Raw genomic sequence first — 23,700 nt, forward strand, 5'->3', positions numbered from 1 at the left:
GGGTCAAATATAGAATTGTCTATCAAGGGTTTCTAATTCGGGAGTGATAGAATAGGTAGGTGTAAGCATGGTCAGACTTCATTAGAAGTCCAAAGAAAAGGAAATAAGTGTTTGGCATAAAGCTTCACATTTGCAAGAATAGGGCAACCAGAGAGGTCTGTACCTCTCCGAGTCTAAAAGGATCTCTCCTCACACCTAGCTCGAACCACAATAACTCAAAATGACATAAGCACTAATATAAAAGAACAGGATATTCAAACGTGTTATCTCTGTTCACACCATCAGTGACCAATCAGAGCACTACTCATGTGTTTCTTCAACATAGCTCTGAATTCCCAACGCATCAAACTAAAGCTGCCATTCTCAGCCTTGAACACCTTGCTTGCTATTCTGGTACACAGTGAACGGAAAGCTTCTTTTGATCATTGATCCTCCATATTCGCAACCTAGTCTCTCCCAGGCCACTCTATCAGCCATCCAATACAGACAATAACCTTTCACTAGCTAACGCAAACCATGATAATGAATCTGCAAGGTGAAAGAGACAACATTCTGGTAAATCAAAAAACATTTCAACTGAGGCCTGTAGTCAGGCTAACTTAAATGAGCTTTTAATGTGCATTTCTTATACATGATTATACACGCACACGTGTAACTTTAAATGTACTGCAAAACATGAGCAAAAGAATGCATGTTTACATATGCAATACAATTTTAAGAGTAAGTGCAATGGTAATAAAGAATACATAATTCACGTTTAACCTAAACATTAGTGCACACACGTAAATAAATCTAAAGCTTCTACAGTGAATACATTTCAGTAATGTGTTTCAGTGCTTCACTCATGTTAACAAAATCTAAGGCACACAGTGGATATAATGCCAGCTGCACTTATATAATTGCATCTCGGTGTCGAGGTAAGGGTGGAGTCTAAATTACACTGCTCCACTGTCATAGGCGAGAGGTGGAGTATCTCTACTGGACATAGAAATTTACTATTTGGTAACGCCGTTTCAGTATGGTACTCCACATGACACACTTGAAAAGGTACTAGTAACAAAACGTGGACTCGGTTTAGAATTAAATCACCTTATACTGCCCTAACCACTTGAAGCACTGTAGCAATAAAGGTGTCACTGCGGCCCTTACATGGGTTGATGCAGGGACATTTAGCCAAAGCCATCAAGGAAATCAAAATGGCAATGTGGCAGCAGCAGAGAAGTGAAAAAAGTGACACTGTTGCAATGAGGGTCTAAACTCTTTTCTGAACTCAGAAATGAACTTGATGTATTAATGAGGCAACGTCTGCACTTTGGCTGATTGGCAGAAAAGGTAAGAGAAAGCTGCGTTTTGGTACTGTGTGAACCGGGAAAAAGCCTTTATACTGCGGCTGGAACCCCACTGTGCCTTAACAGTGCGCTCCGAACCACAGATGCATCTTTACAATGCATTCCTTTACCAAGCAAGTCATTACAACGACTTGCCATAGGGAAAGCGTTGTTCGATTGATTTCGGACTTTAAGTCCAACACTTTCCCTACTTTTGCACAGATTGGAGCTGGAATAGTAAATTATACTATTCCAACTCCAGTGCTTTCCCTAAGGTAAGTCGTTGTATTAACTTGTGTGGTAACGGAATGCATTGTAAAGACACATTCATTTTTTGGACCGCATTACTAAGACAGGTGTGACTAACACCTGCGTGATTGCGACATACAACCGTGTGAAACAGGTGTGAATACCATACAATGGAAATGATGATCCCTGAGTGCATTGGGGAGTGTCTATTTGGGTTTACAAAGGGGATCCACTGGAGCAAGTGGGGCAAGATGATGTTCTGCCACAAAATGAGAGTTTAAATATCAAACTACACATATATCTACTCTACTGTATTGACTAACACCACATTTTATGTTGGTATTCAATTCTGTGGATTCACTATGAGCCGGTCAATGTGCTTGATTTCAATATTGTCACATACAACAGAGTAGAACCTCTCTATAGAAATTAGGGCTGAGGTATGTGTCAGGATACATGGAAACATACGGCTCTTTCCTAAAAATGCCTAATTTTAACAGATATCATTTCTGGACCTGCACTATACATATTCACACTACTCATATTGCATAAATTAATCTGGTGTGTCTGGATGGTTGTCTGAGGTGTGACTACAATAATGACTCTGATATACACTCATGTCCGACTCTTTGATGTAGCAGTTGATTCAAATGCAAGAGTAACAAGCATATTCTGAGAAGTAACGGGTGAAGGGTACCAAACAGGGCGGTCTAAAGGGCCAGTTCCCTGGGAGGAGGAAGGGGAAACAACTAAAGTACAATTACTGAACTACCTCTAAGTTTAACTAAAATAAGTGTATCCTTCCTTGATACACTTCTTTCACATCTAATCACATAATTGACCACAATTCTATGGAATGGGACCAGCCCTGTGAGTATTATTGGATGCAGCTGTCTGTTATACATCTACCTACTTGATGCAATTATTGTGATCATTGTTTAATGAACATATTTAAATTAAAAGTTAAATCCATTCCAGGAATAATGTGTTTCATTTTCTGTTTTCCCAGCGTTCCCAAACCAAGCGTTATTCTGTTTTTGTTGAGATGATGCCCAAAGGAAGGTGTGGTACATCTTCAATGGATAGGAATGCTCCCTTCGTTTGGGACAGGTGATATTCCAGGGCATCAAATTACAATTGAGGATGAAGGACTACTCACCTCTGTTTAGATCTATGGCCTAGCATCTAAAATGGATGCAAAGACATTTTGCACTAAGAAATAGCGCTAAATGCAACAGAACACAAATAGTGAACGTGAGCAGCCACTCGTGCTTGCTAAATGTGCCCCTGAGGTAACATTTTCCCCCAACATTTACTACTATTTTCGCAGCACGAAATGCACTTTTGCGTCCAGAATGGATGTGAGGATGCATTCTGCACCAAGAATCAGTGCTAAAAGTTGCAGAACACAAATAGCAAATGTGAGCGGCTAATTGTGTTCTCACTGTAGGATTTTTACCAGCAAATTGCTCTTAATTACATGAGAGGAATAATCTCATAATTATCGGTAATTCCGCATCAAAATGTAACGCAGAATTACTGCAATTATGTAGATTACTCATGCGTCATTGAAATTCGACCCAGCCCTAACTGTTACCACTAGCCATCTGGAGAGCAAAACTAGACAAGTCTTGAAATATCTTGAAGTCCCACAAGTACAACAGTTAGCCAAATATATACCCACCACAAGTATGGGCATTAATAAAGAGAGAACCAAGAAAAGAGTTGGCCAATTGCTAACATGCTCAAACCCTCGACACTTCTCCAGAGAGACCTTTAAGATTACAAAATAAACCATATAACCTGGATTATCCACATTGGGCATAGATGGAACATCAGAGGAAAAGAAGCATCTCATGGAAAATCTCATGTAACATCAGGGCAACAGAGGCAACGGCTCTGTCACGTGCCTAGCAAACCATAAGGTACATTAAAAAGAAATTTGTCTGTTGGATTTGCCCCTCTCTGTAGGGTCACCCCCAAACATTTTCCCTTCACCTCTCCTGTTTTTTTAAATTCATTTTTGTTGGCATTGGGACTCTTGCACATTACCACTGCTAACCAGTGCTAAAGTGCTTGTGCTCACTCCCTAAAACATGATAAGATTGTCTCACTCCTGATTGGCATATTTAATTTACTCACAACCCCCTGGTAAAGTGATATACCGCGTGCCCAGGGCTGGTAAATTAAATGCTACTAGTGTCCCTGCAGCATTTATTGTGCCACCCACTCAAGTTGCCACCCGAAACATTTCTCAGGCCTGCCATTGCAGTCTGTGCTCAGTTTTAAACACCCAATTCGACTTCGCAAAATAAACCCTTGCCAGGACTAAAACTCCTTTTTTAATACATATACGTCACACCTAAGGGAGGCCCAGAACAGCCTATAGGGCGGGGTACATTGTATTTAAAAAGTTGGACATGTACTTTTAAGTTTTACAGATCCTTGTAGGAAAAAACTCACACATTTGTTTTGCACTACTGTGAAGCCTACCTAACTTTGGGTTACCTTATTTAATTTAATAAGTGATAACCTTTGTTTGGGAGCAGGTAGAAATGTCATGTTTAGTGTTCAAGGAACTGTAATTTAAAACCCTCTTTAATAGTAAACACCTGCTTCATTAATTATATGATGAATGGAAACCTCATTGAGACCCTTCATCACTTGCCAACACTTCCCATTACTACATCGCAGCATAGTGTCCCAGTTAGCCCAGGAAAGGGTCTACAGAGGAGCAGTCCCCACTGATAGTTAAGCCAACCTGAAGAAAGTCACAGCGAAGGCTCACAGAGCAGAGGGAGCTTATGGACAACAATTCACAATTGTCACAGTCTTAACTTTTGCGCGTTGATAACACCACAAATCTCTGCTTGGCAAGTTGCACTTGAGCAGGCTTCCTCAAGTGGTAGGCAGTTTTTATGTTGTTGACCAGCAGAGTGCTTGCTGCATTGTACACATTCTCCTCAACACTCCCACCAGATTTCATAAAGGAACTTCTTGCTTCCTGGCAATCACTGACTATGTCACTAACAGACCTGATGGAGGATTGATGTGAGCGCCTAAAAAGCAAGGCTGTAGCAGGTCTCGGAGCTCACCCAGCAAAGTCATGTGACAAAATTATAAGCATACCTGATCTTCTTACTAGATGGCCAAAATCTTTCTACTATAAATAAGTACATTCTACCTTCCCTTTTTACCCCTTCATTTCTTGCCATCAAACCTGTTGCTATGGTTGAGTGGTAGCCTTTCTTGTAGACATATACATGTAAAGGATGGTGCAAGTCCTGAAAGTATTGGTTAATAATTTTTGTTCTGAAGGAATTCATCTTAGTTGTAGAAGTGTAACTCACTGAAACGCCCCATCATCAAGTTTGTTCTGAAGAAATCAGTCTGACCTGTAGGTCGTGGCTACTTACCAGCTGATCTCCAATGCACCCTGACTTATTGCAGTATTTGAAATGGTAGTCTTGAGAGAGCTTCAAGATCGTATGGAACTGAATTGTATCCTGCATGACCATGAATCTGGTGTTGTGCTTTAAAAGTCACCAAATCAGCATTGTCTGATATAAAAAAAGATGTCTTACTCTCCTTAAACGAAAACAAGAAGTCCACTCTAATACTCTTGGACCTGTCAGAAGCCTAAGACGCTATGTACCACAATGCACTGCTGAAAAAGCTTGATGAATGCGCAAAAGTGGCCATATCTGTCCTGAAATGGACGTGTTTCTTCCTTTGCAACCACAGTGAAAATGTTTGGATTGGGTGATTGGAACGGTCATCATGCAGGCTGACAAGTGCCATCCCTGCTTTTTGGATACAGCTTGGCTCCAATGACCCAGTTATGTTATGTTATGAAATTTTTAAAGCGTGCCAATACCAACAGTGTCTTGGCTCTATCAGATGAGGCTGGTGGGTGGTGACTAGATGTTAATGAAGGAATAGCTCTGAGGTGGGATAGGAGGCTATTCCAGACTTTGATTGTATTGAAGACTATACCTCTGCCACCCCATTGTATCTTCTTGAATGTTGGAACCACTAAAAGATTGGCATTGGCTGATCTGAGTTCTCTGTTGGGCTCGTATCTCTTAAAAGCTGACCTGAGATAATCTGGTCCTGAGTTTTGCAGACCTTTATGGGCCAAGCAGAGGGCTTTAAATTTAGCCCGACTCTGCATGGGAAGCCAGTGCAACTCGCGAAGTCTCTGCTTATGGAATGACATTTGGGAATATTATAAATGAGTCTTCCTGCAGCATTTTAGACTAGTTGTAGTTGAGTCATGTGTTTTTCTAAGATGGTGAGATACAGACTGTTACTATAGTCCAACCTGGGAAGAACAAGGAGTGTTATTAATGTTTTTCTGTGGCTGTCAGGGATAAAAGGAATAATTTTTCTTATAGGGAAAATGGAGGAAAGACTAGCGCACCTTTGGGAAGGCTGTTCCCCATGACTAGCTGTACTCTAAACGCATTGTTGGAGCTGAATGTGGACTTTTTTATTGGCAGCGCGTGAAGATGTGTACAGAGCGGGACCTCATCCCCGAAGCCCCTTTGTCTTTGATCTTCCCTGCGGAAGCAGCTCCTTAACTTTATTCACTACGAGGATTCCTCTCTGAGGTATACCGCATCGCGGCACCCTCGGAAAACCGGACTGCTGCACGGAGCACTTTTTCCTGCTCCCTGACCCCCGGATTGTTGCACGGAGCACTTTCTCCTGCTCCCTGACCCCCGGATTGTTGCACGGAGCACTTTCTCCTGCTCCCTGACCCCTGGCTGAGAGGGGTGGGGCCACGCCAGAAACCATAAAACTCTTGGAGGAGTCCCACAGCCTCTCAGAGACCCCTTGGTTTCCTGAATTTGGGTACGAGACTGTTAGAATCTTCGGGAGTCAGGTTATATGCCCTTGCAATTAGTGTGCAGCCTTAACGACCTAGGGGCACATCGCCAAGCACCATATGCAGAAGTGCTGAACAAGATCGGAGTAGAAGTCACTATCTGGCCGGACTCAATAGAGCTATAACACGACGCCCTCACACAAGGCTTCACTGCATTTTTTGACAAGCAGTCCAATTAGGACAAAACACATTGTGCTGCTCTCCAGTTTCCAAGGCGGCAGTAGCAGGTAGTCGTAAAATATTATTTCTCCTAAAGCAGAAGCCGCAAGTTGGCTTCTGATGTGGCACGGATTGTGAAGCCTTTGTTCTGCAACAGCAGGAGTCGCCAGAGGAGTATAATCAACGCTGCTGCTTTGGTCACTGTGCTTTGGGGCTGACTCTGGGGGCATATCTGGCAGCATCTTGGTGGGATTGTTGTCCTAGGAAGTACCTTCTGCCGCCGCACGCATCTTCTGCCCCGCACCTCACCCTGGTGGGACCACAAGTCCCAGGGTGCATCAGCCTTATCCTCCCACCGCCGCTTATGAGGGGAAGCATCGCCACCGCGCTCAAAGCGCTGCCTCGCTCCCCCGGCGCAGGACGCAGGACGAGGCAGGGCTGGGCCAGGCCACCCCCCTGACATCCGACATCTTGGCACTAGGGGATACCTGTGATTTTTAGAACGGACCCTAGAGTGGCCAACTAAGGACACAATAGGTACTGTTCTCTTTTTTAACCTCAAAGAGCATTTAGCCCCATAGAAGGAGTAAGCGCAAGGCAGCGGGCTCTTTGGTGGGGGGTGGGGTCACAGGGATGCTTGATGCTTTCTTAATTAGAGCGGAATCATTATTGGTCCATCAAATGCAGCTCACGGAGAAGAGACTCTCCCTGGACTCCATAGTGTACCAAAAACGATCATCTATGGGTAGTTTAGCCATGTCTAAATCACCTAATGACGGGGTTCTTCCATGCCCAGAAAAGAGGGGAGGTGGTAACAACCAAAAAAGCCCAATTCCTGTTGTTTTGTCCCCACAGGTATCTCCCCCGCTACCCCCACTTGGTGAGCCGCAGTCTGTGGAAAGTGGCTCCTTGGAGAAAGCTGCAAGAGATATTGGGGGGGGATACTGATTTGGACGCCTTGTCATGGCAGGGGGAGGGGACCATCGCACTGGTTGCACCAAGTACAAACGCTGAAACCACAACACACTCAGGTGGGGAGGTCATAACTCGCTCCAAAAGGGCCACCAAATTAAATAGCACCATAAAGTCACTGGACAACGATATTGTTCCAGCAAAGCGAACGAGGGGAGGGGGGCCTTCTAATTCCAAACAAAAACCGAAACAAAAGTCCAGACCAGCGCCTAAGGCTATTAGGCCCCCAGATACAGAGAGCAGTGTAGATAATCACTTGTGTCATAACTGTGTAGGGGATAACGCGGGGCAGGGAGTGGACAATGAACTTTGGACACGGATCGAAATGTTGTTAACCACCCTTTTGGGGCCCGTACTAGAGAAAATCAGGTCAGTAGAAGAAAAATTGTCGCTGCTCTTGACACAGAACAGTACCTCAATTATTGAGGGTAATGGGCGTGCAACTAGCAGCCACAAGGTACAGGAGGGTCCCAATTTACCAGATGTACCAACCACAATAGGCAGAGTGTTATCCCCAGTGGCCTTGGAAGGAAGGGCACCCAGTGTACACATTAACCCCAGAGGTCATAGGCACACAAGGGAAGGAACTATAGGTCACAACACAAATCATCAATTAGCCCCCATTTATACTGGGGGTAGAGTATCCACAATCCAAGACTCTGAGCAAATGTCAGCCCTTATTGTTCGGGGTACCCCAGACTTGCCGTCTTTAGATTTGCTGCCTGCTTCATGCCCATACACAGTGGTTCTGACAGGGGTTCCAGCTTGTATAAGTGATGGAGAAGAAACCCCTCTAATGTTGATTAATAAGGCAGCCCACTGGATGAGCAGAAACGCAGGATTCAACATTATTAATCACAAGCATATTCTAATGGTCAGAAGGGTGTCCTGGATCGGCAAGTCCAGGAAATGTTTTCCAGGGGACTGCGTGATCATGAATTTAAGGCACCCTGAGCTTGTAAATAACCTGCTCACGCTAAGTAAGGGGTTTCATCATGATGAGGGTGGCTCCAGCATTAAAATGCTACCCCTGGGTTTCTTTTATAGGCATACGATTAACACGAACAATAATGGTGAACACAAGGGCCACATGGTGGGAACATATGGGGGTGGTTCAACAATCTCAGTATGGAATCGGTATGCTTCACTTAAGAATGCGGGGATCTAAATGATATTGATTGACTGGATTGGCCGGGGGTAAATAGGGGCGCCCATGGTGTGGGGAGTCATCTTTCTAACACAGACTTGGGAGGAACCGCTAGGGCAAATCCAAATGAGGACACTTCAAGTCCATCGTATTTAGAGCTTTTGGGACCTGGCACGCAAGAACATAGTTACCCAATCACAGAACCCCACAGTCCCCTACTTTGCCTTACACCAGATATTCCAGACGGACACAGCCTGAGGAATTTTAAGATAATCTCCTGGAATATAGCAGGCATAGGTACTAAATTTAAAAATGAGGATTGGCTAGTTTACATTAAAAATTTTCAGGTTACCTGTCTACAGGAGACGTGGGAGGTAAATAATAGTACCCTCCACCTTGAGGGTTATAAAACCTATTTTGTGCCTGCAAGTAAGGCCACATCGGGGAGAGCAAGGGAAGGATTGTTCACTTATGTTGACCTCAAGTTACAGGGCAGATGGACCGATCTGGGCTGGAATTCAGATTTTATGCAGGGGATTACGTTTTATAATAAGGGCCACAAATTAAATGTTATTAATTTCTATAATGCGATTTTACCGGGCCAGAGTACTGCAAGAGTGGACGAGCTGGAGAGTAGGCTCACGAGCATTCGAGAGCAAGGGGCGCAGATGTCCCAGCTGGTTTTAGTTGGTGATTTTAACTGCCACCTGTGCCCACACCTGAAAGTTAATGGAGGGGACTGGTTGTCGTGCACTCTGGAAGAGGGCCCGCACATGGAACATACAAAGGACGGAAGGGCGTTAGGCAAGCTTCTAAACACACATGCCCTCACACATACCATGGACCTGGCTGAAGCTGGAAAGGATAAAATTGTGCACCCCACATTTAAAGGCAGAGGAAGTGTTTCTTTTATTGACTTTATATTTGTTTCGAACACACTAAAAAAATGGGTCACGGGTTTCAAAATATGTCTAAGTATTTTCAGTGATCATAACCCTCTAGTCATGTCCCTCGTGGAGTTAAATCCCTACAAGAATCCACAGAAAGTGGGGGGGGGGGTGGTATGTGCTATAGATCAAGGGAGGAGGCTCACATGGTCACAGACTAACGGCGAAGCTTTTTACAGAGCATTAGCTAAAATGGCCTACAGCTTATCGCGGACTGTCTAAACCCAAATGTGGAGGGTATTGAACTGGTCATGGCATTGAAGGGTATTGCCCATTTAATTGATGGTTTGCTTAGGGCCAAAACATACAAAGAAAGAACGAATGACCCAAGGTGGTTCGACCAAAAGTGCTCCCGCGCCCTGAGAGAGCTGAAATTAGCATTCAAATCCTCCCCAAGAGATAAGAGAAGGATGACCCTATGTAGGGCAAATTATAAATCGGCAGTAAAATGCCGTAAAAATAGTTTGCAGCAGCAGGCTTGGGAGGCCTTAAGGGAAGCGATAGAGCTAAAGAACACAACTGCTTTCTGGAAAGTTATAAATGACTCTTGCTTCCAAGAGGCAAATAAATCAAGGGTAGCTAATCACATCCTGCAAGAATCATGGTATGAGCATTTCCATGGGCTTTACAATCACTGCCTGAATGAGGCCCAGACGGAAGCAGAAGGGGGGGGAGCAGTCTAGCAACCAGATAAGTTTCACCCTGGGGGAGATCAAGGTAGCAATGGAAGGACTGACTCGAAACAAGGCACCGGGCCCTGATGGGATTCCTCCAGATCTTTTCTTGTGCCAGGTAGATCTTTGGGCTCCAATCATGGCCAGAGTCATTAATGCAGCAGTAGACACAGGTATGCCACCATCTTGCTCCACAGCCATAATCGTTCCCATTTTCAAAAAAGGCATTAAGGACAGCCCACTTTGCTACCGGCCCATTTCCCTAATTGATGTGTCAGCGAAAATTCTAGAAAGGGCTATCCTCAGCCGGTTAATGGACTGGGCGGAGGATCGACAGATTATCACTGACACCCAATATGGCTTTAGGCCGGGAAAGTCAACCACCGATCAATGTCTTAACCTTTATTTACTGGTAGCCAAGTACACCATTGCCAGCCAAGAAACTGTGTACTTGGCTTTCATGGACTTGACGGCGGCTTTTGACCGAGTCAACCGTAGGAAATTATGGGCAATTATGGGAGGTCTTGGTGTGGACCCGGGACTTATTAACATTCTAAAGGTATTGCACCAGAACACCACTGCCAGTGTCAGATACAATCAGGAGGGAAGTACCACCGACCCTTTTCCATGTTCAAGTGGGGTGAGCCAGGGATGTATTCTGGCCCCATTTCTGTTCACCCTGTACATAAATGGCTTGGATCAGGCACTTGGCACTTTAATGGTAGATACCCCGCGGATTGGCTTAAGAGGGATCCCCGTCCTGCTTTATGCAGAGGACGCTTGTTCTGGTGGATCCCCACCGAGACCAGGAAGACCGTCACCCAGGCCCTCGTCACCAGCCGACTGGACTACGGCAACGCCCTCTACGCCGGTACCACCGCCAAGCTCCAGAAGAGACTCCAGCGGATCAAGAACGCCTCAGCCAGACTCATCCTCGACATCCCACGAACCAGCCACATCTCCGGACATCTGAGAGACCTTCACTGGCTCCCCGTCAACAAAAGAATCACCTTCCGCCTCCTCACCCACGCACACATAGCCCTACACGACCAAGGCCCGAGCTACCTCAACAGCCGAGTCAACTTCTACGCTCCCAAACGCCACCTCCGATCAGCCAACCACGCCCTCGCCGCCGTCCCCCGCATCCGAAGAGCGACTACAGGAGGAAGGTCCTTCTCCTACCTGGCCGCCAAGACCTGGAACTCCCTCCCGACCGACCTGCGCCTGACCCAAGACCACCTCTCCTTCAGGAAGAAGCTGAAGACCTGGCTGTTCGAGCAGTAGCTGCACCCCCCCCCCCCCCCCCCAGCGCCTTGAGACCCTACGGGTATGTAGCGCGCTTTATAAGTGTCACTGATTGATTGATTGATTCTCCTCGCGCGGACATCCAAAGGGCTCCAGGGTTTGATAGACGGCTTTGTTTCCTTTATGGAGAACCTAGATCTGTCCCCTAATTTAACTAAGTCATACATCATGGAAGTGGGGAAAAAACTGAGTAAAAACTATGTTTACTCGATTGGTTCCCATCACCTGGGAAAGGTGCACTCCTTTTCTTATTTGGGGATACTATTTGACAGTCGTCTTAATTTTAAGGCCCTTGTAGAAGAGAAAGGCCGCACATTAGTGAGCTGCTCCGGGTCGATCATGAACTTTGTACGAAGGTTGGGCCGTTGGTCCCCGGAGGAAATACTGAGATTATATAGCTCTAAATGTTGTGCCAAAATTCTTTATGGAAACGAGGTATGGGGTTTTATTGACACGCAGCATCTGCAGACCGAGGAAAACAAGTACCTTAGGCGCCTACTGAAAGTGCCTCAGAGCACACCGTCCCACATCATTCACGAAGAACTGGGTGTCAGTTATGTTGGAGATAGGCTGAAAGCCAAACCCCTAACCTGTTGGGCCAAAATATGGGCAAATACAGAGGCCTCATTTAGTAAGCAGATTATAACAGACTGCCTTGCCCGCGACCGGGGATGAACATCCCATGGCTTAGGTATGTAAAGGAGACTTTAGAAGCCATAGAATGTGCAGATCTTTTTGATAACCCCACTAAAATGTCAGTGCATGACAAGACCTTGGCGCAAGCCCGGTTTCAGAAGCATGTTATATCATGCAGGGAAGATATGGAACTGGTTATACAGTCAGTTAGAGAACACCTCCTGACTAAATCATGTTTGGGTATCGAGCCCGTTTATCTTATTTCCATAATGACTATGATAGATTTATAATGACACAGTTTAGACTCAATCTATTGCACCACATACTAGCTGATCCGTCAGGATACACACCGTCCATAGAGTTGAAGGGTCCGTGTGGCTGCGACCATCGGTCTCCTCAGGATACCCTTCACTTTGTTTTATTATGCCCTTTTTATTCACTACCTAGGAGTTTGTTTTTAAAAAGTATTCTAAAGACTTCTAGATTTAAACATGCAAAGGTGGCCCTGTTATTTTTAAAATTGTCTACAGACACACTGACCCTGTTCTGCACTGTAAACGTTTTAAGGGCAGCCATCAGACTCAGAAACACAAGAGGTACCAGATGAACAAATTGTGATGGGAGCGAATATATATCACTTCTAAGCTGTCAAATTATTATATTGCTCTCTTAATTTTGATGTTTTTTATATGTACCTTTGTGGCCCGTGATGTTAGCCTCTCATTGGTCTTTAATATGAATTTCATGTGATAAGGGGTTCCCACTCATGGAAGGATCGAATATGTATTATTTTAAGCTGTTGATTGTTTTGTTTTTATATTATGATGTATTTGATCTGCACTTTTATGGTATTTTCTTTATACCGAATAAAGTATTATTATTATTATTATTATTATTAACCCGCAAAGTCACTGCTTAATGGAATGACATTTGGGAATATTATAAATGAGTCTTGCTGCAGCATTTTAGACTAGTTGTAGTTGAGTCATGTGTTTTCTAAGATGGTGAGATACAGACTGTTACAATAGTCCAACCTGGGAAGAACAAGGAGAGTTATTAATGTTTTTCTGTGGCTGTCAGGGATAAAAGGAATAATTTTTCTTATAATTTTTATGATATAGTAAGCTGCGGATGTGACAGATGATATTTGCACGCTCATATTAAGGTTGTCATCAATAATGATACCCAAATTCTTCGCCTTAGTGACGGGGTGGGGAGGCTGGGATAGATTGTCAGGCCACCAAATGGTGGACCAAGCCGGGGAGGGGTTGCCAAACACCATAATCTCCCTGCATTTAGCTTCGGGCAATGTCCACTCATCCACCCGCTGATTGCGTTGATGCAGTTACTGCATCTTAGGGGGCCTGATGAGTCACTATGCGCTGCTGCAATAATTAACTGAGTGTCGTCTGCATACAAAGTTACCTCCAAGTTAAAACTTCTTATGAGAGGAGCATGGGACCCATGACTGGGCATACCCATGCCACTTAGGTGGCATGGTGAGCAATAGAACAGTGGGTTGGAGTGCCACCCCAAGCTATTGACAGTGGTTATACTTATTGCAAGTAGCCTCCCATCACCTTTCGTGTGTTTCATGTACCACCCTAACTGGCATGGGTATGCCCAGAGATGGGGCCCGTGCTCACTGTGTCACTGGAACCAAGCTGTGCCTGGCTAATAAGCCCATAGCTTGGGTGAAACCGGTCCTGGGTTGCCTGTATTTTGGTTCAGGGAGGACCTGGCTTGGCAGTTCGGGCTGGACTGTTCCCATGAAAAGCAGGGTAAAGACTGATTTGCATATGGCTGGGTCCAAACTGAGGTGGCATGGTGAGCAAAAGAATGATTGTTAGGAGTGCTAACCCGAGCTATTGCCAATGGTTTAGGATTATTGCAAGAATACTCCCGTCACCTTTTGTGTGTTTCAGAGATCAATAACAAACATGCACTCTCATTGAATGCTGAAAGAAAAAGAATAAAGTAGTTCACTGAATGCAACCAGTGGAAGAACACCAGTCACCCAGTCAAAAGGATGGTAAAGATGCTATGCTCCAAGGCAGATAGAGACACAAGAAGAGACAGAAAATTCATTAAATAAGAAGCAAGTAAATGAGAGTGACAAGAAAGCCAACCAATAGAAAGCAATGGGCTGGCTCTAAGCCCATTGCACGTTTTGCTATAATCATCAAGAGTTCTTTCTATGGCAAACAGCTAAAAGCTCTCTGTAGGACAGACCTAAAACAGCGCATAATTATCTGCAACTGCTGCAGGTAAGTCATGATATAAAAAAATTCACAAGAAAGGCATTTAACTGTGACTATCACATGTTTACTAAACTATTTGACTTGCTAGTGAATAAAATGCCTACTTCCTTTTTTAAACTTTGAAGCACTGACTTGCCACTCTAACTATTTTGCATTATTTATGTATATTAGTTTCTAAACCTACATCACCCTACAGGAGTAAGCCTTGACTGTTAACTTTCGCTTGCCCTGGAAAGTCAAAGTGTAGAAAGAGGGTCCTTGTCCAGTAGTACAGTGACACCGCCCGGAGAAAACAGAAAATATTTGTTAAAAGGAATGCCAAGTTGGCCTGGTGGACACAAGTCCTTGGACAATTGTCTTGTGACATATGGGAAATATTCACAAAGAATTATATAGAACTGACAATGACAACAGAACATAACATGTCTTTGCTAAACATAATATCCCAAGTTTTAAATACTGCTGTAGATGCTTACCTTCAGAATGTTAGGATATTGCACAATCCATTTGAGATCAGGATAATGTGTGTGCTTGTTGTGATTGAAAAGCGTTTTTTGAAAGCATTGAACTTTCCAATGGCTTGATTAAAAGAATGTATTGTTTTGCTGGGTATTATTAAGAGTTAATATTGAATAGCTTAGATCATATGAATATATGAAATGGTGTATCTTCCAGGTATCTTCGTGGCACAACAATGGAGATTTTGCCAGAAGAAATGAAACAACAGTGGAAGTGAATATCTTGAACTTGCCTGTATTTTCTGTGAGAGTTCCATCTGATTTAGACATTGAGAACCCTAAATTCATTGAATATGTAGCAGACCAAGCATTACAACATATTCAAAAAACTGTGTAAGTATGGACCAGAATGTTGAAATTTGTAGATGAATGTCATTAAATCAAAGCATTTGCGTTCCAATAGCCATGATATGTCTCTCTTTAGGTCTTTCACTTTATTTGCATTTTTTAACATGTTCAATCCAATTAAAAATGATGTGATCACTGCCCTTCCAGCCCGTGGGCACTAATCATCTTACTTTCAGTTATTTATGGGATCAAATGTAGAAAAACATTTCTTCTTTTGATCTAGTCCATACAATTTCTACTCTAAAATCGGTACCTCTAATAATATTGACTGCTCAAGAAAAGTGCCCCAATTCTCCTCAGCCTCTGTGCTGCTTAAGACACAGCAGACCGGTTGTATGGCAGAATATCCAGGAGGAAAATATTGTGTGACAAAAATATTGTTGTCAAAATATAGAGGACCAAAACATCAAGAAGGTAAGTGCAACTATGCAAGTATAGATTTACTATTCTTAACTCCAGATCTCCATATGTTGACGATATACAGTTCTTAATTTGAGCTGGTGGTTGCCAGTGGTGTCCACCTGAACTCAGTTTTGGGAGCAGCACTTATTTGTGCACATCAGACATTTACCAATAGCAAGAGAGGGAAAACACAAAAATCAGAAAAGACGGAGGGAGAGAAATTTGGAAAAACTGTCAAAAAGTGAGAAAGCAGGAACCTGCAGGAGTAAGTAAGATAAAGGGGCAGGGAGTGTCTGGTAGTGAATTAAAAGACATGAAGTAGATTTAAGACTGGGCAGCCTTGGTATTTGGCACGCCAATATTTAATTGCACCAGCCACATACTTCTAAGAAGTGTTTTGGACACAGGGACTCTTTCTTTTACAAATTAAGCACTTATATCATCACGGTACATATATGTGGTGTTAAGTTCAGTCAAACTTTGCTTACTCATAGTAACTTACATTCACAATATTTTTGTTCTTGATATTTCTACAATGATATTCCTATCACACAATATTTTTCCTTCAAAAATTCTGCTAAAAAACGGTGGACCATGAAGTTCTACTGAAAAGACTGGAAAGCCATGTGGGTATTTCAGCAAAAGTACTGTCATGGATCCAATCATTCCTCTCCAAACACAGCCCAAAGCATTTCAGATCAGGCCAGTGAATCCATTCCCATAACTGGAGGCATGTGGCGAACCTCTAGGGACTAATCCTAGGACAGCACCTTGACCAACAGCAAGTGAATTTCCAAATGTATAGAGACAAGACCCAAATCTGGTTGGACGAGGCCAACATTACCTCACTCCCAGTTTCTTCTACATGAACAGAGGTGAAACTGAGATTTCATTGCTCTTTTAAATATTGATTATTTTTTTTATATGAAGAGGGATTCACTTACCCTATCTTGTTTCTTCTACAGGTTAAACATCCACTACTCATGCAATCTGCCCACTGTCCCCTTCTGTGTCTTTTAACTTCACTGCCAATTGAAAATATTTTCCCTATTTTTTCACTATTCTTCCAAGCACTTTCTGTTTCTGTGTCTTGAGTATCATTAATTCCTTCCCCTAATCCTCCTGTTGCAGATAAGTGACAGAAATCAAATTTAGCACTTTTACTTTCACTCTATGGCTGCTTTAGAGTCGAAGGAAGCATTGCATGGCATATACTAAAATGTCTTGCGATGATTATTTTGTAATGGTAACACCTTGTAATGGTAAAACCTTTATTGTGACAAGTAATTAACATTGGTCCAATAACGTCATTTCAACTATAAGATTATAAGAATTTAGAACCATAAAATGAATAAATCTAGAAAGTTCGTACAAGCAGGTTTTGTCCAAGGAAGAGATGATTAGGCAACATAAAGTCTCTATTGTGCAAAGGTATCGAGGCAGTTCATGACGGCGTACAGGATTTTTGCAAATGTCCCAAACCGGCCAAGGTCTATCAATCGGTCAGTGCTTAGATAGTATGCCCAGGCCTCCTTGCAAGTGGGGATACCATGGTTAGAACACAGTGGTCTCAGTAAAGTGTGGCGAGCTTTTAAAAATACAGGGCAGCAGCATAATAGATGAAGCATTGATTCTCGTCTGTAGTCACAAAATCTACAATGCTGACAGTTCGGTTGTTTCGCCTAGTTTGTTCAATTTTCTTGGATAGGGAGGACAATTAGCCAGAGGCATAAAATTGAACTTCAAATCGTTCTATTTAATGGCAGTTTAAGATATGCCTGGGTCTTTGCATTTTCATAAGATTTACCGATTAGGGGTGCATATGGCGCATCTTCGATTTTTTTGTAAGTCAACCTTATGGGAAATGGCTATAACGTGTATTTTCAGAGACAACCTGATTGATGTAGATGAGCTTTAAGTCATTAGCTGCAGCTGCTAAGTATAACCCCCAGGGGTCATTCACAGTCTTATAAATCTCAAGAAGAGCTATCTTAAAAGTTCCTGAGCCAGCTGTGACTAGTGAGTGGTAATATTTGATGTGTGATGCCTTGAATTCCAACCCTTGCCTGGTGAGGCTGAACTCAAGCTGTAGCAGTGACTACCTTGTGCATTTTGGTAAATTGAATAGCCGTCTGTAGGCATTGTACTATATCTTGTCTAATGCAGTTGATAGTTTCTCAGGTAAGTTTGATGACCAGAGGAAACAGTAAATGAATAGCGTCTCCTGATTAGGGGACGTCCCCTAATCAGGAGGCGCTATTCATTTGTCGTTTATACAGTCTATGACCAGAGAGTGAAACCCCAGAGGCACGCAACAAACTATCAATCTGTACACACCGGTGTGCGTGATCCTACACTTATTCTTATTCCATGGTAAACAGTAGGCAGTAGTCTGGCAAGCACAACTCAAATTATTGCCACATCCGATGCACTATGCAGATAATTGTTTAGTTTGCAGAGAGAAATTATAACTGCAGCCGCTCTGTATTTTAAGATGCTGCAGATGTACGCCATACTTGAGATTTTCAGAGTACCATACTCTCAGGTAATTGTAGTTTAGTGAATTACTAATCTTCATTTCTCCTAACCTCCATTGCTGATTCGACATGTGCTTGTAATTGCTGAATACCATCACCATGGTTTTCCCAGCATTGGCTGTAGGCTTATTATCAATATTATATAAATTTAGCTGATCCAATGCTCTCTGCAACCCATTTCTCATATAGTCTAGAATGCTAAGATCATCTGCATATTGAAGTAAGGGCAGTCTCAAAGACCCAATCCTTGGCGGTATTGTTTTAGCTTTTGATATGATTTGCCCCATGTATAATGTATATAAATTGAACAGAATCGGTGCTAAGAAGCACCCCTGTTTCAGGCCTCGATTTGTTAGTTTTTCCGATGTCACCCTGTTTCCATCGTTGTGATTGATATTTACCCATATGTTTGACTGAATAAAAATATATAATTGCATACAGTAAGAGAAAAGAGATTCCCCCTTTATGTTAATTTTGACCATGTATAATCCTAGCCACACTGTCGAATGTGCCCGGGTAATCTATCGAACAGGTGAAAAGCGGAGGGCTAAAAGATTTCATTGTTTGATGAACCAAATAGGATTGAGCAACCATGTTGTCTATGGTCGAAGAATTTGAAGTAAAGCCGCTTTGGTGGTAGGGAATTATATTTTCCTCTGCAGCCCATGACTCAAGTTCCAGCAATAAAATATTTGCATACGCTTTTGCTTCTACATCTAGCAAGGCAATTAATTGATAGTTCGATTGACGTTGGCAAGTCATTTTTTTGTGGATCAGGTGTAATATGGAACTTCTCCATGAATGTGGAATTTGAGCAGACTGGAGGCAGTGGTTGTAAAGGGGATTGAGGATGTACACCAACAGCGCAGTGGTTGTAAAGATGACTGATAATGTACACCCACAGCTCAGGCTTTGAACACAGACCCAGAAAATCCATTCGGACCCCGCACCCCGTTCCCTCTGATTGTTTTTAAAACTTTACTAACAGCTTCATCAATACGCACGATTGTTTGTTGTTCGTGACCGATGTTTTCCGTAACCTCAATATTTGTCATTTCTTCTGCCCCATTTGAAAACTCCCAGGGAGATTCAGTTGAATTGTAGGATAGCTGATTGCCATAGTTTGCTGGGCTGGTTCGAAGGGCTGATTTTAATTTTTATTTCTATTTTTATTTTAATTTATAAGGCACAACAGCTACCCAAAAAGGATTTCCCGGCGCCAACCAGAACAAGAAACAAAACCTGTTTAACGATTATTGATTAAAAAGCCAAGTTTTTAAGGATTTTCGGAATTGGACATACACAGTTTCACTACGAATTGATATAGGAAACGAGTTCCATAAGAAAGGACCAAGACAGGCGAAAGATCGACTGCCCATCCGAGATAGTCTAACTCTGGGCACAGGGAATTTTCCTTGAGTGGAAGAGCGAAGGAGACGAGAAGGAACATAAGGATAAAACAGGGACTGCAGATACTGGGGGGCCACTCCTGTTTTGATCTTGAACATATAGCTCAGGGCTTTGAACTCTATTCGGTTCTCTACCCTGAGCCAGTGAAGATCACGCAGGAGACCAGAGACAGAAGCAACTCTAGGAACCTGGCATAACAATCTGGCGGCAGAGTTCTGATCCATCTGCAGCTCACGAGTCACCTCTTTGTTAGTCCCCTGATAAAGAATGTTACCGTAGTCCAGTCTAGAGGTGACAAGAGCCTGGACTACGGTTCTCTGGGTATGATCTGGTAGCATCCAAATAATCTTTTTTAGCCATTTCAAGATGGTGAAACTCGTGGCGGCCACCTTCACAGCTTGATGTTGCGTAGTTAATGAGTCATCGATGATGAAGCCCAAGTTACGAACTTTGCGGGAGGGCTGAGGAAGAGCACCCATTCACTAGACCAGTGCTGGGGACCCCAAAGATCTTTATTTTTTCATAAAACCAAGACCTCGGTCTTCTCTCCATTGAGCTTGAGACAATTTGCCTGCATCCACAAAGCAATTTTGCCCAAGCCCAACTGAAGGGGGGAAGTCTCAGTCGCCCTCTCCACAGAAAGAGAGAATATAATCTGGGTGTCGCCCACTTAAGAGAACAAATACAACCCAGCTTCCTCTGCAACAGCAGCCAAAGGTCTGACAATAATAGAGGGCTTAGAATGGAGCCTTGAGGTACCCCGTAGGGTGAAAAGTGGGTATCGGAACTGGCCGTTGGAGAAAAGACTTGAAAGGTCCGTTTGGCAAGAAAAGAAATGAGACAATTAAGAGCCGAGCCACTTATGCCCAATGATCTTAAGGTTTTCACTAACACGGTGTGTGACACCGTGTCGAAAGCTGCACTTAAATCAAGCCATATAAGAGCCACCGTGTCTCCAAAATCTAGATGGCAATGCAGTCTTTCCGTGACTCCGAGGAGTGTTGTTTCTGTTGAAAAACCGGCTCTAAAGCCCGATTGAGATGGATGAAGAAACTTTTGTGACTCTACAAATTTAGATAGCTGTAAATTAATATGCCTCTCCAAAATCTATGAAAAAGCTGGTAACAAAGAAATAGGCCGATAGTTGGAGGGTAAATCAGGATCCGCGTTAGCCTTCTTCAGAAGGGGAGCACGATTGCATGTTTCCACTCTGGTGGAACTATTGCTTCCTGCAAGTAGGCATTTAGGAGTTCCATAATTACCCTCAATGATGGCGACTCAAGCTGCTTGAGCACAGAGATAGGGAGAGGGTCCCTGGGAGATCCTGATTTAACACTGTCTAAAAGACGCTTAAAATAATCCATATCTAGTAGAGGCCATGTATCCAGTTTGGTTGTGGGTTCAGAGGGCACCCTGTCTTGATCAAGGTAGAAATTGTTAGTTAAAAACAGTGTGGATGCTGGTTGGAGGGAAATGGCAGATTGCAATTGGGGGGAATTATCAGACTGCAACCCTGCTATTTCAGCATATATTTTCTCTACTTTCTGAAGAAAGAATTTAGCTAAATCTTCGCATTGCCGATTATTTAACGAAGGGGGCCTGGATCAATTTCTGAGCCAGAAAGCTCCTTGATCATTTTAAATAAAGTTTTCGAGCAGTTCAGAGCACTGAACATGGTTGCGGATACATATTCCGCACGAGCGGATTTGCAAAGATAATGGTAATCTCTTTTGGCCCTCTTATAAGCAAATTTGGAATCGGGTGCATAGTTCCTCCGCCAGCATCTTTCCAGCACCTTACATTTGGTTTTCTCCATTTTAAATTCCTCAGTAAACCAGAGCGCCGGGGGACGATGGTTGTTTACCTTTTTTAAGGAAGGAGGGAGACAGGTGTCAATGGCATTTAGAAGCCACTTTTGTACAGTGCCCGAAAGAGTACCCAACATTTGTTTAGAGATGGGAATATTTAAGGACAAGATCTTATTTAAGACTACCATATCTAATTTTCTCCAATTTCCTGTTGAGTTCCTAAAGGTAGGACTAACAGAAAAGGAGTTTGCTAAGTACTCCAAACGAAAACCAATAGCAAAGTGATCCAACCAGCATAGAGGAAGAGCTGGAGAGCAGTGAATGTTGGATAAGCTAAAAAAAATAGGATCCAATAAATGGCCCGCCACATGAGTGGGGCCAGAATTATGCAATTCAATGTTCATTGCTGCCAAATCAGAGATAAAAGTACCACTGATATTACATGTGGGGTCTTCTAGGTGCTAATTGAGGTCGCCCAGAATAGAAAAATGTGCAGTATTCATAAGAAAAGGAGTCATCAGACCAAGGAAAGTCGAAGCCCATGGACCAGACGGCCCAGGAGGGCGATACACTAGTATCCCAGAGAAGGTAAACTTAGGGGTTAGGGCCAGCTTGAATAAGGCTGCCTCACAGTTCCTTAAAGGTAGATCTTCAAATTTACACAGATATTCTTTTTTATGAACTATAGCAATACCCCCACCTGTTTTAGAACCCTTATCTTTCCTGACTATGGCATAGTTAAGCGGCAAAGCAACCGCAATGTCAGGACCAGAACTTTCGTGCAGCCATGTCTCAGTAAGAAACATGGCGTCTGGTTGTTCACTAACCAAAAGATCGAAGATATCCGCTTTATGCTTAGGAAACGAGTGGCAGTTAATACTAAGAAAGGGAAAATTCCTTATTAGCTAAGAAAGTATTGTTACAGGCACAATCTTTTTGACTTATGATCACTGAAGTGGAATTATGACAAGGCGCTAAATTAAAAGAAAAACCACAGTATAAACAATTTTTGCCCCCGTCCTCGGGATGTAATAAGGTGCAATCAGGGAGCTGTAAATTACGGCAAACCATTAGCTGCTTAGTAGAATAACATTACCTATGGGCCCTTTTTGGACCAGGGGTCATGGCCCGTGGTCCCGTTCGGGCGCAGACGGGTACAGACGGGCCTGCCTTTGGCGCGCCCGCTGCGCACGTATGCTGGGTGTCCGTTCTATGGCCATTAAATAGAATTATGGCAGGACGCATGCAGCGACTAGAACGCTGCCCGGAGGGAGCGTGTGGCGAATCAAAATGTGTAACATTCCATAAAATAAAGATGACTCCTTGGTTGCTGTGTTCCAGATGTAGATTTATTGTTGATATGAAGTCATAGGTTAAATAGACACAGCATATAGTCAAGATAGTAGAATCCAGTAAAAGGCCCTACTGGGAGCAGCCACCCTGCTGCCCAGCCTCCAAGATAACTGACAAGCACACTTATACATACACAGATAGAACTCTAGGTGACATCACAGAGACAGGCTGAGCAGCAGAAAACAAGATACTAAGAAAGGACAATAAAGAGGGGAAAGCAGGATACAACACACCTTTCTCCTTAACAGAAACAAAGACGAAAAGAAACAGGAAGCAGAGAAGCAAAAGGATAAACGAACACAAAACACACACCATATATACACTCTCTTGGCAATAGTAGGAAGAAGAGGTTAAACACAAAAATGGGCGTGAGTACTAAAGGTTGTACCAACACCAGAAGATAACAATTGAATGCAAGAATAAATTAATTCATCACAAGAAAGTAGAACTGAACACCTCTAATAAAATAGAGCACCTAAGTGGTGGTTCAACACAAGTAAGCACCAACAGAATTGAGCCCCTCTATGGCTCATCACCACCAAGCATAAATAACACTGAGCATGAAAGTGGAATATGAACACCACTAACCAAGTAGAGCACCTAAGTGGTTCATCACAAATAATCACTAATAAAACTGAGCACCTCTACGCCTCCTCACCAATAAAACTGAGCACCTCTACGGCTCCTCACCAATAAGCATAAATAGAACTGAGAATCTCAATAAGAATTGAACACCTCTAGCGAAGTAGAGCACA

The 23,700-nt window shown here is 43.2% G+C and overlaps 1 protein-coding gene across 3 annotated transcripts in view; it reads left to right on the forward strand.

Moving 5' to 3' along the window:
- CLUL1 (clusterin like 1) overlaps window positions 1–23,700 on the forward strand; it is a 126,497-nt gene that overhangs the window by 97,190 nt on the left and 5,607 nt on the right. For all 3 annotated transcript variants that reach the window (XM_085605805.1, XM_085605804.1, XM_085605806.1), the window contains one exon: window positions 15,245–15,420. In XM_085605805.1, coding sequence (XP_085461931.1) covers window positions 15,245–15,420 — 176 coding nt within the window. The remainder of the gene's footprint in view (window positions 1–15,244; window positions 15,421–23,700) is intronic.

This window comes from Triturus cristatus, chromosome 5_1 (genome assembly GCF_964204655.1).
Source record: "Triturus cristatus chromosome 5_1, aTriCri1.1, whole genome shotgun sequence".
Lineage (NCBI taxonomy): Eukaryota > Metazoa > Chordata > Amphibia > Caudata > Salamandridae > Triturus > Triturus cristatus.